The sequence below is a fragment of the Gopherus flavomarginatus genome, chromosome 4 (assembly GCF_025201925.1).
Source record: "Gopherus flavomarginatus isolate rGopFla2 chromosome 4, rGopFla2.mat.asm, whole genome shotgun sequence".
Classification (NCBI taxonomy): Eukaryota; Metazoa; Chordata; order Testudines; family Testudinidae; genus Gopherus; species Gopherus flavomarginatus.
The window spans coordinates 64817761-64839991 of NC_066620.1; the positions used below are offsets into that span (position 1 = coordinate 64817761).

General features: G+C 43.5%; 2 protein-coding genes across 2 annotated transcripts in view; one reads left to right on the forward strand and one right to left on the reverse strand.

The window, feature by feature from the left end:
• The window catches only part of LOC127048750 (myb/SANT-like DNA-binding domain-containing protein 2), a 366512-nt gene that overhangs the window by 271521 nt on the left and 72760 nt on the right, over window positions 1-22231 (reverse strand). The window lies entirely within an intron of this gene.
• GLO1 (glyoxalase I) lies at window positions 1895-20884 on the forward strand. Its single transcript, XM_050948642.1, has 6 exons — window positions 1895-2151; window positions 4780-4862; window positions 8040-8180; window positions 11577-11644; window positions 14388-14477; window positions 19125-20884. The coding sequence occupies exons 1-6, from the start codon at window positions 1984-1986 to the stop codon at window positions 19211-19213; spliced, it is 639 nt and encodes a 212-aa protein (XP_050804599.1). The 5' UTR covers window positions 1895-1983; the 3' UTR covers window positions 19214-20884.

Genomic DNA, 22231 nt, shown 5'->3' on the forward strand with positions numbered 1-22231 from the left:
CAGAGAGTGGAGTGGAGCCCTCGGCCAGCTGGCGGGCAGGCCGAGAAGAGCAAGTAGGTGGGAGGAGCCAGCAGGCTGGTGGGGTCTCAAGGCACAGTGCAAGCAGAGCAGGCTCAGCTCCATGGGGTCAGTGGTGCCATTGTAAACCCAGCACTGCTTGGGATAGCTTAACAGTCCTTTCCAATTTTTGTATCTGATTGTTTTTTAAATTTTGCCTCAACTTGACATTTCCTAGGTTTCAAATTTTGTTTAATACAGTTTCATTTTGTTTTTCCTCTTTCATTTATATGTATTTGCAACCTGTACCATAACAAATTAATTTGTCTTTCAATTTAGCTCTTATGGTCTTAATTTTTTTTAAATTCACATATCTGTTTTGAATAATATGCTTTGCATTGCCAATGATTAAGAAAGGCAAGGAAACAGGGCCATTCCTCCCACTTATTTAATAACAAGATAAAACAGGTGAACTATATTCTGCAGCCCCACAAATGCTTACACACATGCTTAACTTTACTATCCTGAATAGTCCCACAGAAGTCAAAGGAATTTTTCATGGTAGTAAAGTTAAACTCATGCATAAGTGTTTGCAGGATTGGGACCTACGTTCATATGCAGGACTAAATTAGGACATTTTAAAGTAATATTCAAACTTCGTGTTTTATAAAGATTGCAATCTTTCTTCATTCTTTGCATATATTCTGTAACACTCAGACAGTAAAACCTACTGGATGGTAGCTCTCTTGTGACTTGGAAACTCCTGTAATAAAAATATACATACGTTACAGATTTACACTCTGTGAGTTTTAATTATTCTGTTACAATATTTTGTAGGAAGATAATATGGTAATCTGTTTTTTGTTTGTTTTTTAAGTGAGCAACATTTCTATCTTTGTTCTACCTTTATCCTACCTTTGTTCTACCTGCTAGTGCAATGTTTGGCTTTCCTTTTGTTCTCTGTTAGTTTGAGAAAAAAAGTTGTGATTGTTCCTCTCCACTTTCTTTTCACTTCATTAATATTTAACTTCACTCAAATCCACAATCTAGGGCAAGACAAAACTAGAGTTTCCCATAGGTTAAATATGATTCAGAGAGTTCTAAAATTCAGCCCACTTTGTCCTATTTTTAACCATTTTCAGATTTAAAGAAATATACTTTTCAGATATGTGATGACATTTTGTCTCAATATGATGACATTTAGCACAACAATTTATGTTGCATCTTGATATGCTCACAAATCACAATTCCTCAAGTTAACTAATGAGAAACAAGTTTGTTGTTTCTAACAACTGTGGTAACTCTAGTGACAAATTCTAGGCCATACTATGTTCCGTCATGCTGGAATCTATCATTTCCAAATCAAATGTTTATTTTCATAACAAGCTACTATATACAGGTACAGACTTGTGAAAAGAAGTCTGAGAGTTGCCTTTCAGAGATATATACAACACACAAAACACTTTTCTGGGAAAGGGTCTTGCAGTATTGCTTGGAATTTTGTATCGTGTCACTTTTGTAATATTGTCCAATTCTTATTTGGTGGTAGGTCACTAAATAACAATGCTCCATATGCTCTCTTTCCTCCCAGAGTTGCTTTAGACATTTCTTGCTTTTTAGATTGCGAGGCCCTTGAGCAGCATTCAGTGGCCCCATTGATGGCATTGGTCTTGCTGAAACACTTAACAGGGAGAACCACATGAAAATTGCTGCCTTCCTCCCTGAATTAAATGTAGATTGATTTCTTCCTTATTAGGGAGACAACCATTTATAGTATCCAGGGTGAGACTTGCAGTGTTGTTTAAGTGGACTGCTTCAGGTGGTTTAATCGCAAATTAAGCATTGCATACTGGGAATTGTAGTAAGAGAGAGATTCAGAGACAACACTGATGGAAATATTACATCATCCTGACGTGCCCTAATTTGCAATGGTTGCAGTGACTGGCTGGGACGCTCCTCTGTTTCTTACTCTGGGGGCAGCTGCTGATGAGAAAACGCCCCGAGAGTGGTATTAGCGCTATAGATACGGTTCTTAATCTCCCCGCGTGCCTGTTTAGCAGTTCCAATTTCAACATGTCGGAACAGCAGGAGCTCAGCGGCCTCAGCGATGAAGCAGCCGTCAACGTCTGCTCCAGCCCGGATCCCAGTACCAAGGTAAGCGGGGACTGGGGGATGAAGCTGCTGGTGAACAAGGCGAGATGGGGGATCAGAAAGGACGCGGTGGCGAGGAAGGTGAAGCGATAGAGGAGCGGGGAACCTGCAGTGAGCGACACGGGGAGTCTGGCCTCTGAGACGCTCTAGGGAGCTGGGGGGGACTGAAAATTCCTGTGGCGCCCTTGCGTAAAGGGGTAAGGAGGAAGATCTCCTCATGCAGCCCCGGGGCCGCCCAGAGGATTCCGGGGGCCTGGGGTCTTCGGCGGCGGGGGACCCCGCTTCCGCGGTAATTCGGGGGCGGGGGTCCTTCCGCTCCGGGACCCGCCGTTAAGTGCCCCAGAGACCCGCGGCGGGGGCCCCCAGCCGCCGAATTATCGCCGAAGTGGGACCCGCCGCCGAAGCGCAGCTGGGTCTTTGGGGCACTTCGGCGGCGGGTCCCGGAACGGAAGGACCCCCCGCCGCCGAAGACCCGGCTGTATGTCGGCAGCGGGGTCCCGCTTTGGGGGTAATTCGGTGGCGGGGGGTCTTTCCGCCCGGGAGAGGAAGAAGCTCCGGGGCCCGGGCCCCGCGAGAGTTTTCCGGGGCCCCCGGAGCGAGTGAAGGACCCCACTCCAGGGACCCCGAAAAACTCTCGTGGGGGCCCCTGCGGGGCCCGGGGCAAATTTCCCTACTTGTTCCCCCCCCACCCCCGGGCGGCCCTATGCAGCCCTAATGGTGGTTTCCCCTCTCCCCTGCATTTCTCTGTAGTTGAGTAACTAAGTCTGCATACAGTTGGACGGCATATCCCGCACACTGTTAGAGGGACTCTTGGATCCTTGGTAACTCATTACATTTGATAAGACTGGTGTAAACTTTACTCGGGGTTGGATCGGAGCCATGTGACACACAGAAAAATCTATCCAATTTTAATCTTTTTTTAAAACTTTATTTATTTTCCTGTTTTTAAACATGGGTCCTGTTACTTTTCTTGTCTCAAGCATAGTGCAGAAAGGACCAACCTCCCATTTTAAAGTTTATAATTGCAGCCCAAAAAAAAAAGTTCTGATAGCAAATTAACAGGATCGACTGTAGGAAGACTCAAAGATTGTTAGGGTGCTGCATTTGAATCACACTGCCGGGGAAGGGGGGGACCTTGAGTAAAAGTTAAGACTCAAACTCCATTTTTGATCTTTGTTGCAGTTTAGCACTATATTTCACACTATTCTGAAAAAGGATTGGCTGGGGGAAACTCCATAGACTAGTTTTATGTGATTGCCTCGTTTTGGAGGGGACTATGCAATAATATTTGAACCATTCTTGATATGGAATTTTATCTTGTGAATTGTTTGTTAGGGCTAGACTCCCGAGGACTGTTTCCATTTTACATCAAAAAGTGAATTCTTATGGCCATGAAGTAACTTAAATTTCTCTGTGGCCTGATGAGAACACACTTAGCAGTTGTGGGGCACAAAACATTGGCAAATTAGAAGAAATTGAGAGGAAAAAAAATACAATCTACTCAGGAGCATTAAGAGTCAAGAAAGGAGCCTAAGGGAGACAGAAAAATGCTGGATCTGGGTGTTGCTATATATGTATAGGCTATCCAGACATCTAAGCTCATGCTTCAGAGCTTTGGTCGCCTGCAGAGATCAGGAAGGATTTTCCCCCAGTAAACAGCTGTCTAGATGTATTTTGATCCACATTGCCGCCTTTCCCTGAAGCATCAGAGATTGGTCACAGTTGGAGATATGACGAGATAGAATGGACCAGGGCACTGAAGAGGTACAGAGAATCCTCTTTCTCGGCGCCTGGCTTGTGTGTCTTGATCACATGCTCAGGGATATACAGATCACCAGATTTGGGGTCAGGAAGAAATTTTCTCCCAGGTCAGATGGGCAGGTATTTGGTTGGTTAGTTTTTTGCCTTCTTCTGTAGCATGGGTCATGGTTCATCTGGTGGGATCATTTGGGCATATCTCACTAATCAATTTGTTGCCATTGCAGGGGCTTTAGGCATTGGTGGCACCTTAGCCTCTCCTGTTCTGTGTCTGGGGCATGCAACAGTTTAATCTCCTGTGGATTGAAATGCTCTGGTCGAACTGAAGTCTTAGAGCATAATATAGGATTATCAGTGTGAAATTTAATGACCTGCGATATAAAGGTGGTCAAAGATGATCTGATAGTCCCTTGTGTTCTGACATTCTGTTTAAAAGAGGTATACATCCAGAGGTGTAGTTTGACCCCCCAAAGTGGTTCAAATGGAGTAACTATGAGTAAAGGGATGGAAACAAGGATAAAGTATGTTAGCTTTTATTGGTTTTTAATTTAAGAAACAAAATACCAAACCATTTATTATTGGTGAGGGAAAACAATAAATTTACTATGCAAATTTACAGTGCTGTGTATTTTACAGACTAATATCTTTTATTAATAATTATATAGGACCTGTAGGTGTTTGCAGGGTCAGGGCAATAGACTTACAGACATAGACATACCATGTATGTATTTATGTTTATAACTTTTTGGTCCTACTGACATTGAAAATATCATTCTAAATTATTGTTTCACAATAAAAGCCCAACTTCATGTATTTGTATTGGCATCTTAATGTGCTTTCCTGAGTAGCATAACTACTATAACTTTTCTTTAGGATTTTCTGTTGCAGCAGACAATGTTGCGAATAAAAGATCCTAAGAAGTCACTGGATTTTTATACAAGAATTCTTGGAATGACGTGAGTAAAAATTGCATGAGAAGATTTGTCTTAAATGTATTTTGTATATTTTAATGATCTAGTCTTCTGAAAAGCAAACCTTGGCATTTAAGACTGATTAACATGAACCAGGCTGAATCATCAGCTAGTGCCCAGTTTGGTGACTCACTTGACTTAATCTTCATGACTGAGGATTTCTACAGTACTCTTACATTTTCAATTGCAGCATCAACTATCGTTAATTATTATGACCTGTCATTTTGTGATTCTGCCCCATTAGTTCCCACAACTCTGAACATTTAAATCTATAAAGATAGGTGCAACGTTTTTAAAACAAACATTGATATTATCCACCAAAATTATTTTTAAAAAATAAAAATTGAATTCTGCTAAGTCCGCTTATATAAAAGCTTACACGCTTTCTCATCTCTGATCCTGCAGTTAAATAATCATACAGAAATTGTGATATTGCAATAATTTTCATAGTAATAAAATTCTGTCTTCAGCACGATACTCTGACTTAATTGCAGTATAAACAAGAAGCTGAACTCTTATGAGTATTAAAAGGTTTCTAGGGCTGCCCTGTCTTCCCTAGCTTCCTAGTGTTCTTGACTCTTAGGTGTCTGCCCCAGAAGGTGGTTGGTAGGCATTCCAGCCCACTTGTGTGGGGAATGTTGTGGGGAGGCTAGTGCCCTGCTGTGGCATTTTGTTTGTGCTAAAATTCATTTCAAACATCAAGCACAGCAGAAGGGCTCTGAAACAAAGTTCTGCAGATTTGAAACATTCTGACATATGAAAGAGCACCATATAAAGTTAGTAAGGAAAATATTTTCCAAATATTTTCACACAAGTGAAAGGTTCAAGAAGCAGTGAGTATAATGAGAAATGAATGAATATCTCTGAGCTATTTCATATAAATGGTATTTGTTACTGTCACGGTATTTTTCCCCCAGTTTGAACTTTAGCGTCCAAAAGTGGGGACCTGCATGGACCCTTCTAAGCTTAATTCCTAGCTTAGATCTAATAGCGCTGCCACCAGCCTAAATATAGTGTTTGGCACACTTTCTGTTCCCCCAAACCCCTTGGGTCTTAAAACCAGGAGAAATAAACCATCACCCTCCTTTCCCCCTCCCAGACTTTCCCCTCCCTGGGTTACCCTGAGAGGCTACACTGATCCAAACTCCTTGGATGTTAAAACAGAGAGGAATTAAACTTTCTTTCCTCCCCTCCCCGCCCCCACTCCTTTCCCCCCACCAATCCCTGGTGAGTTCAGACCCAATCCCCTTGGGTCTTAAACAAGGAAAAAAATCAATCAGGTTCTTAAAAAAGAAAACTTTTAATAAAAGAAAGAAACAGTTAAAATTATCTTTGTGAAATCAGTGTGTAAAATGCTTACAGGGTATTCAGATTCATATAGACTAGAGGGACTTCCCTCCCCCCCAGCCTGAGATTCAAAGTTACAGCAAACAGAGGTAAAAATCCTTCCAGCAAAATACACATTTACAAGTTAAGAAAACAAACATAAGACTAATCCGCCTTTTCTAGCTGGTACTTACTATTTTGAAACATGAGAGACTGATTCAGAAAGATTGGAGAAAATCTGGGTGCACATCTGGTCCCGCTTAGCCCCAAGAGCGAACAACGAACAACACAAACAGCACAAACAAAGGCTTTCCTCCACCAAGATTTGAAAGTATCTTGTCCCCCCATTGGTCCTCTGGTCAGGTGTCAGCCAGGTTCACTGAGCTTCTTAACCCTTTACAGGTAAAAGACATTAACCCATAACTATCTGTTTATGACAGTTACTTAGTGAGAAAAGTGATTTGAAACAGAATATATATTAGTCTGAGTGACCTAGGTCTCTTCGGGGGAGATTTAGAGTTGGCTGAAAAAGATTGAGTCAACAGATGTTAATAGGCATATTGAGTCAGGTATTTCCTGTGCTGTTTTTTGTGTTATATGAAAAGCGAGACATTAAAACATTTTCATTGCTGGAAGGAAGATGGAATTGAGTACAGATTCTCTGAGTACAAACCTTGATTTATTTTCTTGAAGCTAATGGATTTTCACAGGAAATGCCATACCAAATAAGACTAGTAGTCTGTATCTAGTACAGTGTTCCGTATCTGATAGTAGCTAATACCAAATGCCTCAGAGGACAGTGCATAAATATCTGTAACTGCCAATAAAGAAACAAAACTTCCCTTATGGGCAGGCTTTCCTAACCCAAGGCATCTAGCAGCTGGCTTATGCAATGAAATATGAAGGTTTTGTATCCTGTTGTTTTCTCTCCTATCTAATGTAACTGTGAATGTTCTCATCCATCTAAATTTATGTTATTGTTGGGTTGTGTTTTGTTTTGTTTTAAATTCTCCTAAGCACTGGTCTCAGTGCTTATCTTGTGGTAATGAGTTCAACAAATTAATTGTATTGTTGTTTTAAAAAAATAAATCCTCTTACCAGTTTACTACCTGTTAAGTCTTTGGTGAAAAAAAAATAAATAAGGGAGATGGACATAGACACCCTTATGGAAACTCCCATGCACAAGGCATTGAATACCAGTCTCAGCCTTGGTCTACACCAGGGGCCCAAGGGAATCGATCTAAGTTATGCATCTTCAGCTACGTGAATAACGTCACTGAAGTTGACGTACTTAAATCAGTTGACTTACCATGGTGTCTTCACCACGGTGAGTCGACTGCTGCAACTCCCCCGTCGACTCTGCCTGCACCTCTCGCCAAGCTGGAGTACAGGAGTCGACGGGAGAGTGCTCGGGGGATTGATTTATCGCATCTAAACTAGATGCGATAAATCGATACCCACTGGATCGATTGCTGCCCGCCAATCCGTCAGGTAGTGAAGACATACCCTCAGACTTGAGATTTTTATTCTAGTGTACCTACAGTTACTAGTTTTCATAGGTTCACAAGTTTTGGGTTTTTTTAATTGATTATTTTCCAAATGTGTTCATAGATGTAGCTCTCAAGAATATTTCCATGACACAAATTTGAAGACTGAACCACTTATGAGGTATTGGGGTGGGGTGGTAGGGGCAGGGAAGAATGTAGTAATAATTCTCTAAAGTGGGGAGAGCTGTTTTTTTGTTTTTTTTTTTTTGTTTTTTAGTTGCAGTCTAATTGTATCTTTAAAAATGCCATCAATTATGACTTTTTTTTAAATAAAATTGTTGCCTTTTAGATTGCTCCAAAAATGTGACTTTCCCACTATGAAATTTTCACTTTATTTTTTGGCTTATGAAGATAAAAATGATATCCCAAAAGATACAAGAGAGAGAACAGCTTGGACTTTCTCTAGAAAGGCTACACTTGAACTAACACAGTAAGTGTTAACTCCAGCTTTTTACAGTTCACTTCTGCTTACATTTAATGGACGTTAGTTACAACTGTGTGCTTTGCACTAGGTTATATTATTGCACTTATGTTTTATCTGATCATGGGTTGTGTACAATTAATGCAATGTGGAAAAATACTTTCTCTTATATCATAAAAAGTATGGCTTGGATGCTGGATACCTGAACAAGTAGAACTGTGCTTTTTCTCAATATTCATTAAACTAACATAGCATAAAGGAGGGGGAAACTGCTTCCTGCGGAAAAAAGCTAATTAAAGAAGAGCAGTGAAAAGGAAGATGAAGGGGTCCAGTGTACTAGGAAAGGAATTTTAGAGAGCAGCTATGAGATGATTGTGGTGTACTGGATTGAGGACACATTGGGAGTCAGATCTGGATTCTATCCTCATCGCTTCTGTTAACTCATTGTGTGACCTTAGAAAGGTCATTTAAGCTTTCACTTTATAGAGTACTTTGAGAGAGATGGATTAAAAGTGGTACAGAAGAGGGAAGTAAAATTCTTTGGTGTTTTAAGAGTGCATATGGCTCTTTTAATGTCACTTTTTCATATAATACTACAGTGATGTGAGAAATTTGCTTGAAGTCTCAATAGTTACACAAAATGACTAACTATTTTGTCAGTGTGCCACCATGTGTTTTGACATGGAAATAAAATGTATCCTAAATTTTTTGACAGCTGGTAATGATAGGTGCTATGGTAACTTATGTAGAGACGTAGAGAACCTCCCAAATAGACCAGTACACAAACTTAATAAAACAAATTTGTACTCTCTCGTAGTACTGTTCCCTCCACACCCAGTGAACAACTGAGTGCTGACCCCTGCAACACTCCCTCCTCCTAATCCATATGAGGTTAGAGCCCCATCCCAAGTCTTCCAGAGTTGAACCTGAATCCTTGAGAGGAGCAGAGAGTCTAGACACTGCTACAGCCACAGCAGTAGTGAGGAAGCAAGCTTGGCTCAGTCTGCCTGCTTCCTGGTGTAGGGAATATACCTTCAAGGTCCCAGAACTGTTACTGCCAATTTATGACATTGCTAACAATTTGCAGACATGTGCTAGGGATGGGATTTTGTTGTGGGAGTGGATTGTAATGACCCTGGAAGAGTGGCTGAAGGTAGCCTAGGGTTAAATGGTGGAGAGAGCGCAGGGCAAAGGGATTTAATGTATTTAAGTGTACTTGATGGGGGTGTGTGTGCGTGTCTCATAACAGTGAAAGTTGGGCAATGCAGTAATAGGAAGCAATCAGGAATTCAGTTTCAATGAGAAGAAAGAAAATGAAAATTAGTGAAAGTTAAACACTTATAAAACATCCTACAGCTCATATGTGTATTGAGCCACAAGATTTGCAAATGAAAGAGCTGAATAATTGTATGACCTCTTATACTATTAAAACAATGAGGAGTCTGGCACCTTAAAGACTAACCGGTTTATTTGGGCAAGAAAGTGGGCATCTGAAGAAGTGGGTTTTTTACCCACGAAAGCTTATGCCCAAATAAATCTGTTAGTCTTTAAGGTGCCACAGGACTCCTTGTTGTTTTTGTGGATACAGACCAACACTGCTACCCCCTGATAGGCAATTGAACAAATGGAAATAGAGAAACAAGACTATTATGACAATTTAGCTCTTTGGTACAGGATCTGTCTCTTAATGTGTGTTTGGACAGACTTTAATATAATGGGGCCTAACTCTGACTGGAGTCTTCAGGCACAACTGTAATTAAATTAATATAGTACTATTTGATATGAATGTAGTAAATTTCTACATGTGAGTCCATATATTGCACAAATACCCTAAGATAATTTTTTTGGCATGTCTTCACTAGCAATGTTAAACCATTGCCACGGCAGCGCTGTAACATGGCTGTGTAGTCGTGACACCAGCACTGGAATAGCTGTATAAAAAAACCACCTCCACAAGGAGAATAGCACTGGGAGCACAGCCTACACTGCCACTGTACAGTGCTGAAACTTTCAGCACTTGGGTGTGGGTTTTTTTTTTTTCATACTCCTGAGCAGGAAAGTTGTCTACACTGCCACTTTACAGTGCTGCAAGTTCTTAAATATTGAATAACAATTTAAATTTCAATATCTGAAAACCATCTAAGTCCTAACAAAGCGTTGTAAAATTGGAATGCATGACAGTGATTGCTGGGAGAATGATATAAGTAGGCCCTCTGATATAAGGCTCCCATCTCCACAGCAAGTGTCTAGATCAGGGGTGAGCAAACTTTTTGGCTCGAGGGCCACATCGGGGTGTGAAACTATATGGAGGGTCAGGTAGGGAAGGCTGTGCCCCCCAAACAGCCTGGCTCTTGCCCCCTATCCAACCCCTCCCACTTCTGCCCCACAACTGCACCCCTCAGAAACCCCCACCCATCCAACACCCCTCCCCCTGTTCCTTGTCCCCTGACCGCCCCCTCCTGGGACCCCCATCCCTAACCGCCTCCCGGGGCCCCACCCCCATCCAATTCCCCCTGTTCACCGTCCGCTGCCTCCCCCGAACCTCTGCCCTATCCAACTGCTCCCTGTCCCCTGACTGCCCCCAGGACCCCCTGCCCCACACCATGCTGCTCGGAGCAGCATGTCTGGAGCCGTGCCTACCAGCTGGAGCCAGACACGCTACCACACTGCCCAGCATGAGCGCACAGCCCTGCTGTCCAGAGTGCTGCCTGCGTGGCAGCGTGGCTGCAGGGGAAGGGGAACAGCAGGGAAGGGGCCGATGGCTAGCCTATCCGGCCGGGAGCTCAGAGCCAGGCAGGACGGTCCTGCGGGCCATAGTTTGCCCACCTCTGGCCTAGATAGTTACATTTTATTTTTAAAGAAGTATTTATCTGAAGTTTTGTCTTGTAGATGAGGCAAGAGAGAACATTTTAAAATCACAATGAGAACATGGAAATATAAGTTATGTTTTTGCATACATATTCAAAACACAGGGGAATTGCATACAGAGTTCCATCTATGGATGCATTTTGAATTCATCCATATCTGTAGTATCTGAGTGCTGTAACTTTGGGAGAATAGGGGAGGGTAGCTCAGTGGTTTGAGCATTGGCCTGCTAAACCCAGGGTTGTGAGTTTAATCCTTGAGGAGGCCATTTAGGGATCTGGGGCAAAAAAAAGACAGTTGAGGATTGGTCCTGCCTTGAGCAAAGGGTTGGACTAGATGACCTCCTGAGTTCCAGTCCAACCCTGATATTCTATGATAGGCATTATGCTATGAGTGGAGGACAACTGTCCCTGAACTGTAGGGATCTAGGTTGTAATGTATCCTTTGCTGTGGGTAATTCCATATATTTCTAAATTTTTTTTTTAAACAGCATGCTGCTCTTCATTTTACATTAATTAGGTTTTTCCCTTTCTCTCATAGTAATTGGGGCACTGAAAATGATGAAAATCAATCTTACCACAATGGCAATTCAGATCCTCGAGGTTTTGGTATGTTTGAGAGAAAGTTACGCACTGCAGTCATTTTTTTTTTTAGTCTCTGATTTTTTTTTATAAGTCTTTAGACCATTGAAATTGAGAAAATATTCTTGTGTAAAATAGAGTAATAAGTTAAGTGTACAGGTTAGGGAACAGTTCTACTACTATGTGTTTTGATAACCATACAATAAAAATGCTGCTAATGTATGTGGATGAAGTGACTTAGCATTATGGATTAGTTTAAATAAAAAGTACTCATTCTGGAGACTTGAAGAGATTTTGAAATCGGGAATTTTACCTCTGTTTTTCCGGTATACAGACCCTTGAAAATTAGGAATAAGAACTTGTGGGTAAATATACTGTCTTAAGAATAATGAGCCACAGTAGTAGTTTGTATATAAAATTGACTCTTAAAGTAAGCATATCATTGTTTCTGGTAGACATTTTAACATTAAGATTTTAGTAAAAGATATTAAAAATAATATTTTATCTCTGGTTGCTCCCAGTGTTGAGACTTCGTTAGAACTCAGTGTGTAATTAGTAGAACATTCAGTTTTTAAAAATATAAGATTGAGTTTTGCTCAGATACATGGGTGAGAGCAAGATTTGGCCCTGATGTGCAGAAGAATTCAGAATATCAAGTCACAGAATGTCTGAAAGGTCACTGGTATGATTTATCAACTACATGTTTTAGACTAGACCAGGAGTTGGCAGCCTTTCGAAAGTGGTGTGTCAAGTCTTCATTTATTCACTTTAATTTAAGGTTTCACGTGCCGGTAATACATTTTAATGTTATTTTAGAAGGGCTCTCTCTATAGTTGTATTGTAAAATAAACAAGATTTTCAAAATGTTTAAGAAACTTCATTTAAAGTTAAATTAAAATGTTGCTCTTACGCCGCTGAGCCCGCTGCTGGTCTGGGGTTCCGTTCATCTAGGCTGGCAGCTGGCTGAGCGGGGCCTGTGGCTGGGACCCCAGCTGGCAACGGGCCGGCAGCCAGAACCCCAGACCGGCAGCGGGCTGTGCGGAGCCGGCGACCGGGACACCAGACCAGCAGTGGACTGAGTGGCTCAGCCCCCTGCCACTTAGGGGTTCCATCTGCTGGCTCCTGCCAGGCGGAATCCCAGCTGCCAGACCCACTCAGCCTGCTGTTGGTCTGGGGTCCCGGCCCTGCCCACATACAGTGGGCACCTACCTTCTCCCTGGTTCTGGCCCATTCTCTTCCTCTCTCTGTGCACTGAGCTGAGGGTGAGAGTGCACTGAGCACAGGGCTAGGGGTGAAGGAGCAGGCTGGGGGTTGGGTGTAGGGTCTGGCCAGGAGCTAGAATGAGGGAGGGGGCTCAGGGTTGGGGCAGGAGGTTTGGGTGTGGAGTGCTTACCTGGGCAGCTCCCATTTGGTGCAAGGGGTGCAGGTGGGAATGTGTGTGTGGGGGTACAGGAGCTCCCATTTGGTGCTCAGGGTGGGGGTTCAGGAGTCAGGATGTGGGGTGTGTGTGAGGGGTGGGGGGGCTGGGTATGTGCAGCGGTGCAAGAGTCAGGGCAGAGGGCTGGGGGCATGTAGGGGGTGCAGTTGTCAGGGCATGGGGTGTGGGGGGCCTGGGTATGTGATGGGGGTGTGTGTGTGCCAGAGTCAGCGGCTGGGATTGGGGGGGGGGGGCAGGGGAGGGTGAAGGAGTCAAGCAGAGGGCTGAGTGTGTGTGGGGGGAGTACAGTGCTCAGGGCAGGGGCCTGGAGGTTGTGCGGGGCTGCAGGCTCAGGGAAGAGGGCTGGGGTCATGGGGTGCTCACAGCAGGGGGCTTGAGGGGATATGCCCTAATTCCACCACTCCCTTTCCCCAAGGCTCTGCCTCCACTTCTCTGCCTCCGCTGGGAGCAGTGAGCATGCTGACTCCACTCCTCCCCCACCCCCTCCCTTGCAAGGGCCATCAGCTGATCCACGGACCGGTAGGGAGGGAGGGATGGAGAGGAGGGAGAAGGAGGGGCAGGAACCCAGCACACTGTGGGAAGAGGCAGGGGAGCCAGCAGAACCAAGCTTCTGCCCCCATGGGGGTGTGTGTGTGTGGAAGAGCAGGCTGGGCTGGGCAGGGTTTTTAATGGCACGCTGCTGCCTGTTGGGATCCCAGGAGGCAGCAGTTTGCCATTAAAAATCGGCTCGCATGCTGTCTTTGGCATGCATACCATAGGTTGCTGACCCCTGGACTATACTACTTGATTTGATATTTTGAGTTTCTGAACTGATCCCTGAACTTGGGAACAAGTAGTTTAGTATTCTTGCCTTTATAAACACAATATTAGTGTTTAAATTCTTACCCTATTTTGTAAATACAGAAAACTTCCTGATACTTGGACTTACTGTTTTTATGAACACTTTCTCTTTTGCCTTTCAATTTCATTTTTCTTTGACTCAGATTCTACTGTGTATATCATCACTGTGTCACTAGAGTATTCTGCAAAACATTTTAACTTTTGAGATCCTGTGAAACAGCTAGCTCATGGGGAGGAGAAGAGAGCCAAAAATTATAGTACCCTTAATACATTATTCCTCCCCTTCCCCCCCCCCCCCCGAAATTAAAACAGGACTTGCCTTGAGTAAGTTATTTTAACACATTTAGATACATTTTAGGTGAACTAACTTGGAAGCTCTTTGCATAGGGTAAAGTACCTGTCATATTTTAGTGCTGTAACAACAATCCATTTGTTGTAATTTTTGCTCATTTATGCACTATGTGCTCTGCCTGTGTTTACTCTATGGCACAGGTCACATTGGAATTGCAGTCCCTGATGTAGCTGAAGCTTGTAAGAGGTTTGAAGAGCTGGGAGTGAAATTTGTGAAGAGACCAGATGATGGTAAGTCTTCACCAAGACATCTTATCAATATGATTTGATTCTTGATTCTTCCTCCCCACCCCCCAGTATACTGTGAATTCGTCTTTCTTTCATATATTGTTAGGGGAGGAGGCTGGGTGATATGGGTTTTTAATCGCTGCTGTCACTTCCTGAATTCATTCATCAGCCTTGGGTTTTGCTAGAGCCAATCAAAGTTTCTTTTTTTATACACTAGGGAAAACTTATATTTGGTCTGTTCCAGAGTGACTTCTGGAAATCTGGTCAGCTATCCATGGCTAGAGTTTGTGCACTTTTGTTGCTACTTCAATTGACCATGTGTTATCTCCTCTATTCCGTATAGAATTTTGTGTGGCAGCAATGCTACGACTGGGAAAGTTTGTCCTATGGGCCAGACTCGCATGTAACATCTGTGTTGTCTCATTTTAACGTTCTAGAAGCCTACCAAAACACTCTATTAATCAAAACTGGGAAGGTTCCACAACTTGTCATACGCTGCAACCCTAACAGTCCACTCTTAATTATCTTTTCTTCCAAAGGATACAGATGTGCTATCTCTTTTCCTCTTTTTAAATACAAAACTTTAGTCCTTGTATCATTCTGGTTACTTTCTGCTGTTTCAATTCTAGATAATTAGGGCCTGGGCCGGCTCCAGGCACCAGCATAGGAAACTGGTGCTTGGGGCAGCCAATTCAAAGGGGCGACACTCCATCCAGTATCGGGGCAGCACGTCTGGGTCTTCAGGAATTCTGCAGCAGGTCCCTCGTTCCCTCTATTCCTCGTTGAGCTGCTGCCGAAGTGCCACCATTCGTCTTTTTTTTGTTTGTTTTTTTGCCTCTTGGGGTGGCAGAAAAGCTGGAGCCGGCCCTGATTAGTGCCCTACCAAATTCATGGTCCATTTTGGTTAATTTCACGGTCATAGGATTTTAAAAATAGTCAATTTCATGGTTTCAAGTGTTTACATCTGAAATTTCATTCTGGTGTAACCGTGAGGGTTCCAATCCAAAAGGGAGTTGTAAAGCTGTTGTAGGGGGGTTGAGAGATTGCCACACTTATTTCTGTGTTGCCTTTAGAGCTGGGCTCAGAGGGCTTAAGCCAGGGAAGGTACCTGGAGTTGGGTCTGATCTCCCCCGAAGAGTAGCCTTGTAGGGGAAGTGGATTGTAATGACTCTGGAAGAGTCTCAGCAGAAACAGGGCAGCTCACAGTCTGCATTGTCCAGCGCTGACCTGGCTCCCAGAGCTGCCTGGCCCCGCCTCCACAGAAAGGAACGGAAGAGGGAGGGACGGACTGACGCGCGCGTGCGCACACACACACACACACACACGCGCGGTTGTGGAGACAGACAAATGGAGCCTGGGTCGGGAAAGGAGCAGTGATGGGCACCCCAGGTCTGGCATTAAATACAGAGTACAGAGGGGATTTGGGGCAGGGGGGCTATAGCGACACCCCCACAGAGCAGACCAGGGCTGCAGCTGGCTCCATCCATCACTTATCACCACCCCAAAGAGACCCACCCAATCCTGGGGGCCCCTTTGTGCCTCCAGAGACAGCTCTCCACCCCTCTGCTCAGGAGTGCCCTACAATCTCCCTTTTTGCCTCCCCCCGCCCAAGGCCATTGGCTGGGAAGTTCCCAGCCTATTGGCCGAGGGGAAGCCGCAAGTGAGGAAGCCCCGGTTGTCGTCATCACAGGCACAGCAATTCTTTGTTTGGATATTTAAATTAAATTACTTGCCTCAGTGAATCTACTCTTCCTTTCCATACAGTTTTTGGCTTTTCCTGTAAGAAAACTTACAACTTCTTTTCAAAGAAGTCCATTTATAGTTTTTCACTTGAGAAATGTATTTTCTTGTTAACTCAGTTTCATAGGCAATTTAAAAAGTCACTTGAATTGTACCTGTTTCCGCACCCCCCCCCCCAATTGGTCCAAAAACACATGGAAGATATGCAGATTTTTATTGCTGTGGGCCAAACCACCCTATGTGGAAATGTAAGTGTATGTCTGCACAGCTGCCCAGCGCTGGAATAAAGCCACCTCCTCGAGAGGAATAGCTACCAGCACTGGCAGCGTGGATCCCAATGCTGTAGCACTGTCTATATTGCCACTTTACAGCACTGAAACTTGCATTGCTCGAGGAGGGGCGGTGTTTTTTCACACCCCTGAGCGAAGAAAGTTTCAGCGCTATAAGTGGCAGTGTAGACCAGGCCTGAATGTCCAAGCTAGAAAAGCTCTGCAAGGGTAAGAATTCCTTCAGGAAATTGTCCTCAAGTCATTCATTCTTCTGGGCATTCCATTCTATTGTTCGCTCCTCTAGTGATATTGATCAGCATTTCCACCCACAGGGGAGATGCAGAAGACTGGGTCAACCCTGCAGCGACTCTGCCTCTACCCTTGTTCTGTTCACTCCCTCAACCAGCCCCTTTGGCCTCCCTAGGATTCCCCCGGCCATTACTCCCTCTGGGTCGTTTTTTCTCTGGAGCTTCTCATAAAGTAAAGCCTGTCACCACAGGTTCTTATCTCTGTAATGTATGTATTTGTTTTATGTATGTATTAAGTGATAATGCACTTAGAGAGTCCCCTGACTCCCCCTTCAGCCCTCTGTATAAATTGATCCCCTCCTTTACATATGTCTTGCCCATAGGGGTTTCTGTAACCCTAGGACAGCAATATCCCCTTGCCTTTGCAATACGGTGAGGGAAGGAGACCATGAGTTCCCTATTTATGTGATTTGCAAGAAGTGTTATCATTACTCAGGGTACCAATGTGTTTAAATTATATAAGTGCCTTGTAAAATCTCAAAGCAAGCTCATTTTCATTTCTCATATAATAATCTCATACTGTATAATACACATTTTTCATGAATTATGAGTTAAATTTATTATTTATTAGCTAGCTAGGTTATTATATTTTTTTCAGTGTGGAAAATTATATGTGCTATTTTATGGGTTGAATGACTGAATGACATAATCCCACCACCACCCCTCCCAAATGTGAGTCTGGGTAATTTTATCAAGTGTCTGTCTTGCAACATGGTGGTGTCTACCTCTGCTTATTAATATAACCAGAATATTGCAGAATGAACCAAACTGGCTTAACTGTATTCCTCTTTTTACTACTGTTATGCTCTGAACACTTGTTTTTATCCATTACTAACCTAATCAGTCTTCTAGTTATAGTGGTATAGAATAGGAATATTGAGGACAATTTTTTTTCTTTTAATTGTATAATCTTTTATATTTCATGCAGTGGAGAGTGTTAAAATATTCCTCTGAGGTCTGTATTGAGAGAGAATCTCATTGCATAATCTGCTTTTAAAAAAAAAAGAATCGGGCAGGAAATCAAGAAAAATCTGTATTATCAAATCCTTTCCTATATGAAGGGATCTCACAGCTCCAAGACAGACCTCACTTTCCCTTTATAACTCTTTTTCCATGAATTGCTCTTGTCAGTAAGTACCTTTCATGAAAAACTTTGTCATGATACCATCCTTTCAACAGGGAATGAAAATGGCTCTCCTTTTAGAGCACTGATTGCTACTTCAGTTGGAGTGTAACATCACAGAGCACACAATTCTGTCTGATACCCCCACTTTCTGTTCACCATAGGAAGAAATAGGCCCTCTACCTTCGTTAGAGATCTTTTGAAATCACACATAGTGATGTAACTGAAGCCCTATGTTTCTTTGGCTGGAACTAGCATTGTTATGTGTGACCCTAGTGCAGAGGCTGGGAATCAACTTTTTAAATACCCTGATGGATAGTATGAGAACAAGAGTTTGAAAGGAGACCTTGTATAACCTTTTTCCTAGTTCGTCAATTTCTCTGTCAAAGCAAATGGCAATTAAATGTCTTTGCTGATAAACTTAAATTAAAAAAAATCATGAAGTACGTAACGTGCTGGCAGTATTTACCTGAAACTTTCCACCTTGTTAGAAGGTGTTGATGCTGTTAGTAAAGGGTTAAGTGAATGCTGTTGACTTTTTGAGATAGGTGACTCAGTACCATCACCTGGGCAGAAAGAAAGGTGGGGAAGGGAGAATCTAGATGTGAGCTGAATAGTCCTCAGGGAGGAACCCTAGCATGAGCCACTCCTGGGGAAAAAGGTGTGAGCTGAGTTTTGGCTTTAACAAACAAAAGTACAAAAATACAACACCCACCAGGAAGAGCTGGTGTTTAGACTTCACATTGATTGTTTGTATAGGTGGTTGGAAAAGGCATTTGATGACATAGCAGTGCAGCAAAAAGCAATTTTAAAATGGCAATTTTATAACAGTGGTTCCAACTTTTGTAGTTAGGCTGAACTAGAACATGATATGGTTATAGTGTCACTTCAGTTATGTCAGGTATGATGTGATGATGTGCAAACTTGCAGAAATACTATCTGCCCTGTAGTTTTAAAGCACAAGTTAATCATACAAACTGCTTCCCTAACTGCCTTTTAAGTCTGAACTGGATCCTTGAGGTTGGTGATGAATTGTGATCTTGAACACATTATTTGAACTGTCTACTCTGTTTGCCACGCAAAGGCAATAAGAAATCTTGAAACCGTAACTCTGTGTTGTTTTTGTCAGTGTAAAATATGAATCTTAATCTTTAAAAACTATTAATGTTGTTTTTAACTATATCTGAAAATATGTATCTTTTTATTGTAGGTAAAATGAAAGGACTTGCATTTATTCAGGATCCTGATGGCTACTGGATTGAAATTTTGAATCCTAACCACATGGTGACCCTCATCTAGTTTTAAAGTAACATACTATACAGTAGGTACAAGTCTTCTCCAGGAGGCTGAAAACATGTAACACACTCTACTATTTATGAGATGTATACTTGATTGAGAGGAATTAACCTCATCCACAAATAGTTCTTTACCAATCCTGTTAGAACCTCATCTTGCTTGGATTCCCCTTTATATTCTTCTTTTGTTTTCTTTTTTGTGATGCCACTGCTTCCTTTTTCTAATTAGGAGAGCATAATAGCATCTGTGTTCTGAAAATGCACTCATGCATGTTCACCATTTATGCCAGTGGTCCTCAACCTTTTTTGTCTGGCAGGTGCCAGACAACGAGCCACGGAGGACCGTGGCGGCGGACGAGCATCCGCCAAAATGCAACGTCAACAGGTGTCGTTGCCGAAATACCGCTGACAAGCAAAAATCGGCAGCACTTCGGCAGCGACACCTCTGGATGACGCTGCTTGTCAGTGGCATTTTGGCGAATGCTCGTCCGCTGGCCAGTATGCGGGCACACTTAGATGCCCCGGCAGGCGTCATGGTGCCCATGGGCACCACGTTGGGGAGCCCTGATTTATGCAAAAATTAGTATATTCTCCCCTTTGGCGCTGCTTTGAGTTAGCTATATTGTGCAGCCAAAATTTCACTATGTTTGAACCAGCTGAGAATTGGTATATTGGGGGTGGGATGTGTGAGTAGGAAGATTGCTGTATCTTATGTCGTGCAGGTCTAGCACCAGCGACAAGTTTTTCGTTTGTTTGTTAAACTTGGGGAGGGGATAAAACACTTTAAATTAGACTTTTGGGCTACATCGTGCTTATGCTGAAGTCAATGGCAAAATTCCTTTGGACTTCAATGGAAGCAGGATTGGGGCCTTTGTGTGTACAGTTATGTCAGTAAACAGTAGACATGCAGGAGAAACTTGTAGGTATCCAAGCTGCTTGAGACTAGAAACTTAATGGCAGTGGCACATCGAGTCCAACAGAGAGAGAGTTCAGTGTGCGTTGCATTTGAGCAGCTATGACTGACTGCAAGTAGGCAGAGGAGGTCAGCAGACTTGCCACTTGCTCTCAAGAGTGGGCATCTAAGAGCACAGACTCTGAACATCTATTTTGAAAATCAAGGCTATATAGCAATTAGCTTACAACTAAGAAATAGCTGAAAATGCCATGATTCCCTGTTCAGTGGCTGAGAGCTGGCAGACATACTTATCCCTTATCTATGATTGTGTGTGATGCCTGGGCTTCTGCTAAATATAGTGCATTTAAATCACGTCTTTTATATCAAGCTACAATTTGATACAGGAGTCGGGTTAACTAAAATTCTAGTAGTTTGTGAAACCATGACTACCTGCTGTTATGACAACTTTTTATCTGCCTTTTTTAAAATTTAAAAAGTAGTAGTTGCAGTTACACTGAAGTTGTAAATAACAGGAAAACACTTCAAGTTTATAAATCCTACATGTGAACCAGTTTCTTGTTAAAGTGTTTCAGTAGCCTTCAAATACTCACTTTACCGTCCCCCTGCTCCCACCAAAAAAAACCCATAACAAAACCATCTTGGTATTTAGTGCGTTTGTAGAAGCACTTTATAATTCCTGTTGGCACTGAACAGCACTGAGTGATGTAACTGTTAAATCGGATAGCCCTGTGGCATCAAATAAAAGTATTTCCAAATAAAGTGTCTGCAAAACTTTGAAAATTCTTCTCTAAAGCTGTATGACATACAGTACTTCACTACCCACTAAGGCCATGTCTATACTACAAAGTTAAGTCAACTTAAGTTACAATGATCATCCACTGCTGTAATTAAACCACTTTTGCACATCCACACAGTGCTTCTTGTGATGGCAGAGGGTGTCCACATGTAGTGCTCTTACATTGAGAGAGCAGTGCACCACGGGTACCTATCCCACTGTGCAACTTGCCACCATCTGCTGGTGTGTTCTGAGAAGGGCCTGCTGTGCCTCCTGGGGATGGGCTCGCTGTCCCATTCATGGGTTTCCGAATACGTTTTTCGTGCTGCTTTTCAACAGCCCTTGTAAACTGTGTCCACCATCTCTGTCTCAAAATATGGATAGTGCATTGCTCTCCAGTATCATGAGCATTATGAACACAATGCAGCTGATCCTGCAGTATTTTATGAGCTGAGAATCAGATAATGACTCTGTAGTGTCTGCTTTGCTGTGTGCCAGGGAAGAAACAATTCAGGGTTGCTTTTGGCATTCACAGAGCAGCTGCACACAGTGGATCATCAGTTCTGGGCATAGGAAACAAGCACTGAATGGCGGGATGGCATTGTTATGCAGGTTTGGGATGATGAGCTATGCCTACAGAACTTTCAGATGTGCAAAGCTACCTTCCTGGAACTGTGTGTGGCACTTGCTCCTGCCCTCTGGCACAAGGACCCTGAAATGAGAGCTGTCCTAGCAGTGGAGAAGCGAGTGGCGATCGTTGTGTGGAAGCTGGCAACTCCAGACTACTACCGATCAGTTTGGAGTTGGGAAGCCTGAGGGCCACTCCTGGGTGGGGTAATTGAATGTAGGGCTGGGGTGGGGGATTGGGGTGTGGGAGGGGGAGAGGTATGCAGGAAGAGACTCAGGGCAAAGGGTTGGGGAGGAGGAGGGATGTGAGGTGTACAAAGGGGCATGGGTGCAGGGAGGAGTGTGGGAGGGGGCTCAGGGCATGGAGTTGGAGGTTCAGGGCAGGGGGTTGGTGCAGGAGGGATGCAAGGTGTGGCAGGGGGCCCAGGGCAGGGAGTGGGGCGCAGGAGGGGTGTGGTGGGGCTCAGGGTTGGGGTGCAGGAGAGGTGTGGGATGTGGCAGGGGGGTCAGGGCAGGGGGTTGGGGTGCAGGAGGGGGTGGGCTCCAGCCCAGCACTGTTTGCCTGGAGTGGCTCTGGGGTGGCAGCGACACGCAGGGGGGCTCAGACAGGCCCCCTGCCTGCCCTGGCCCCGCGCTGCTCCCAGAAGCGGCCGGCACTATGTCCCTGAGGCCCCAGTTGAAGAATGAAATTATTTATCTTGGTT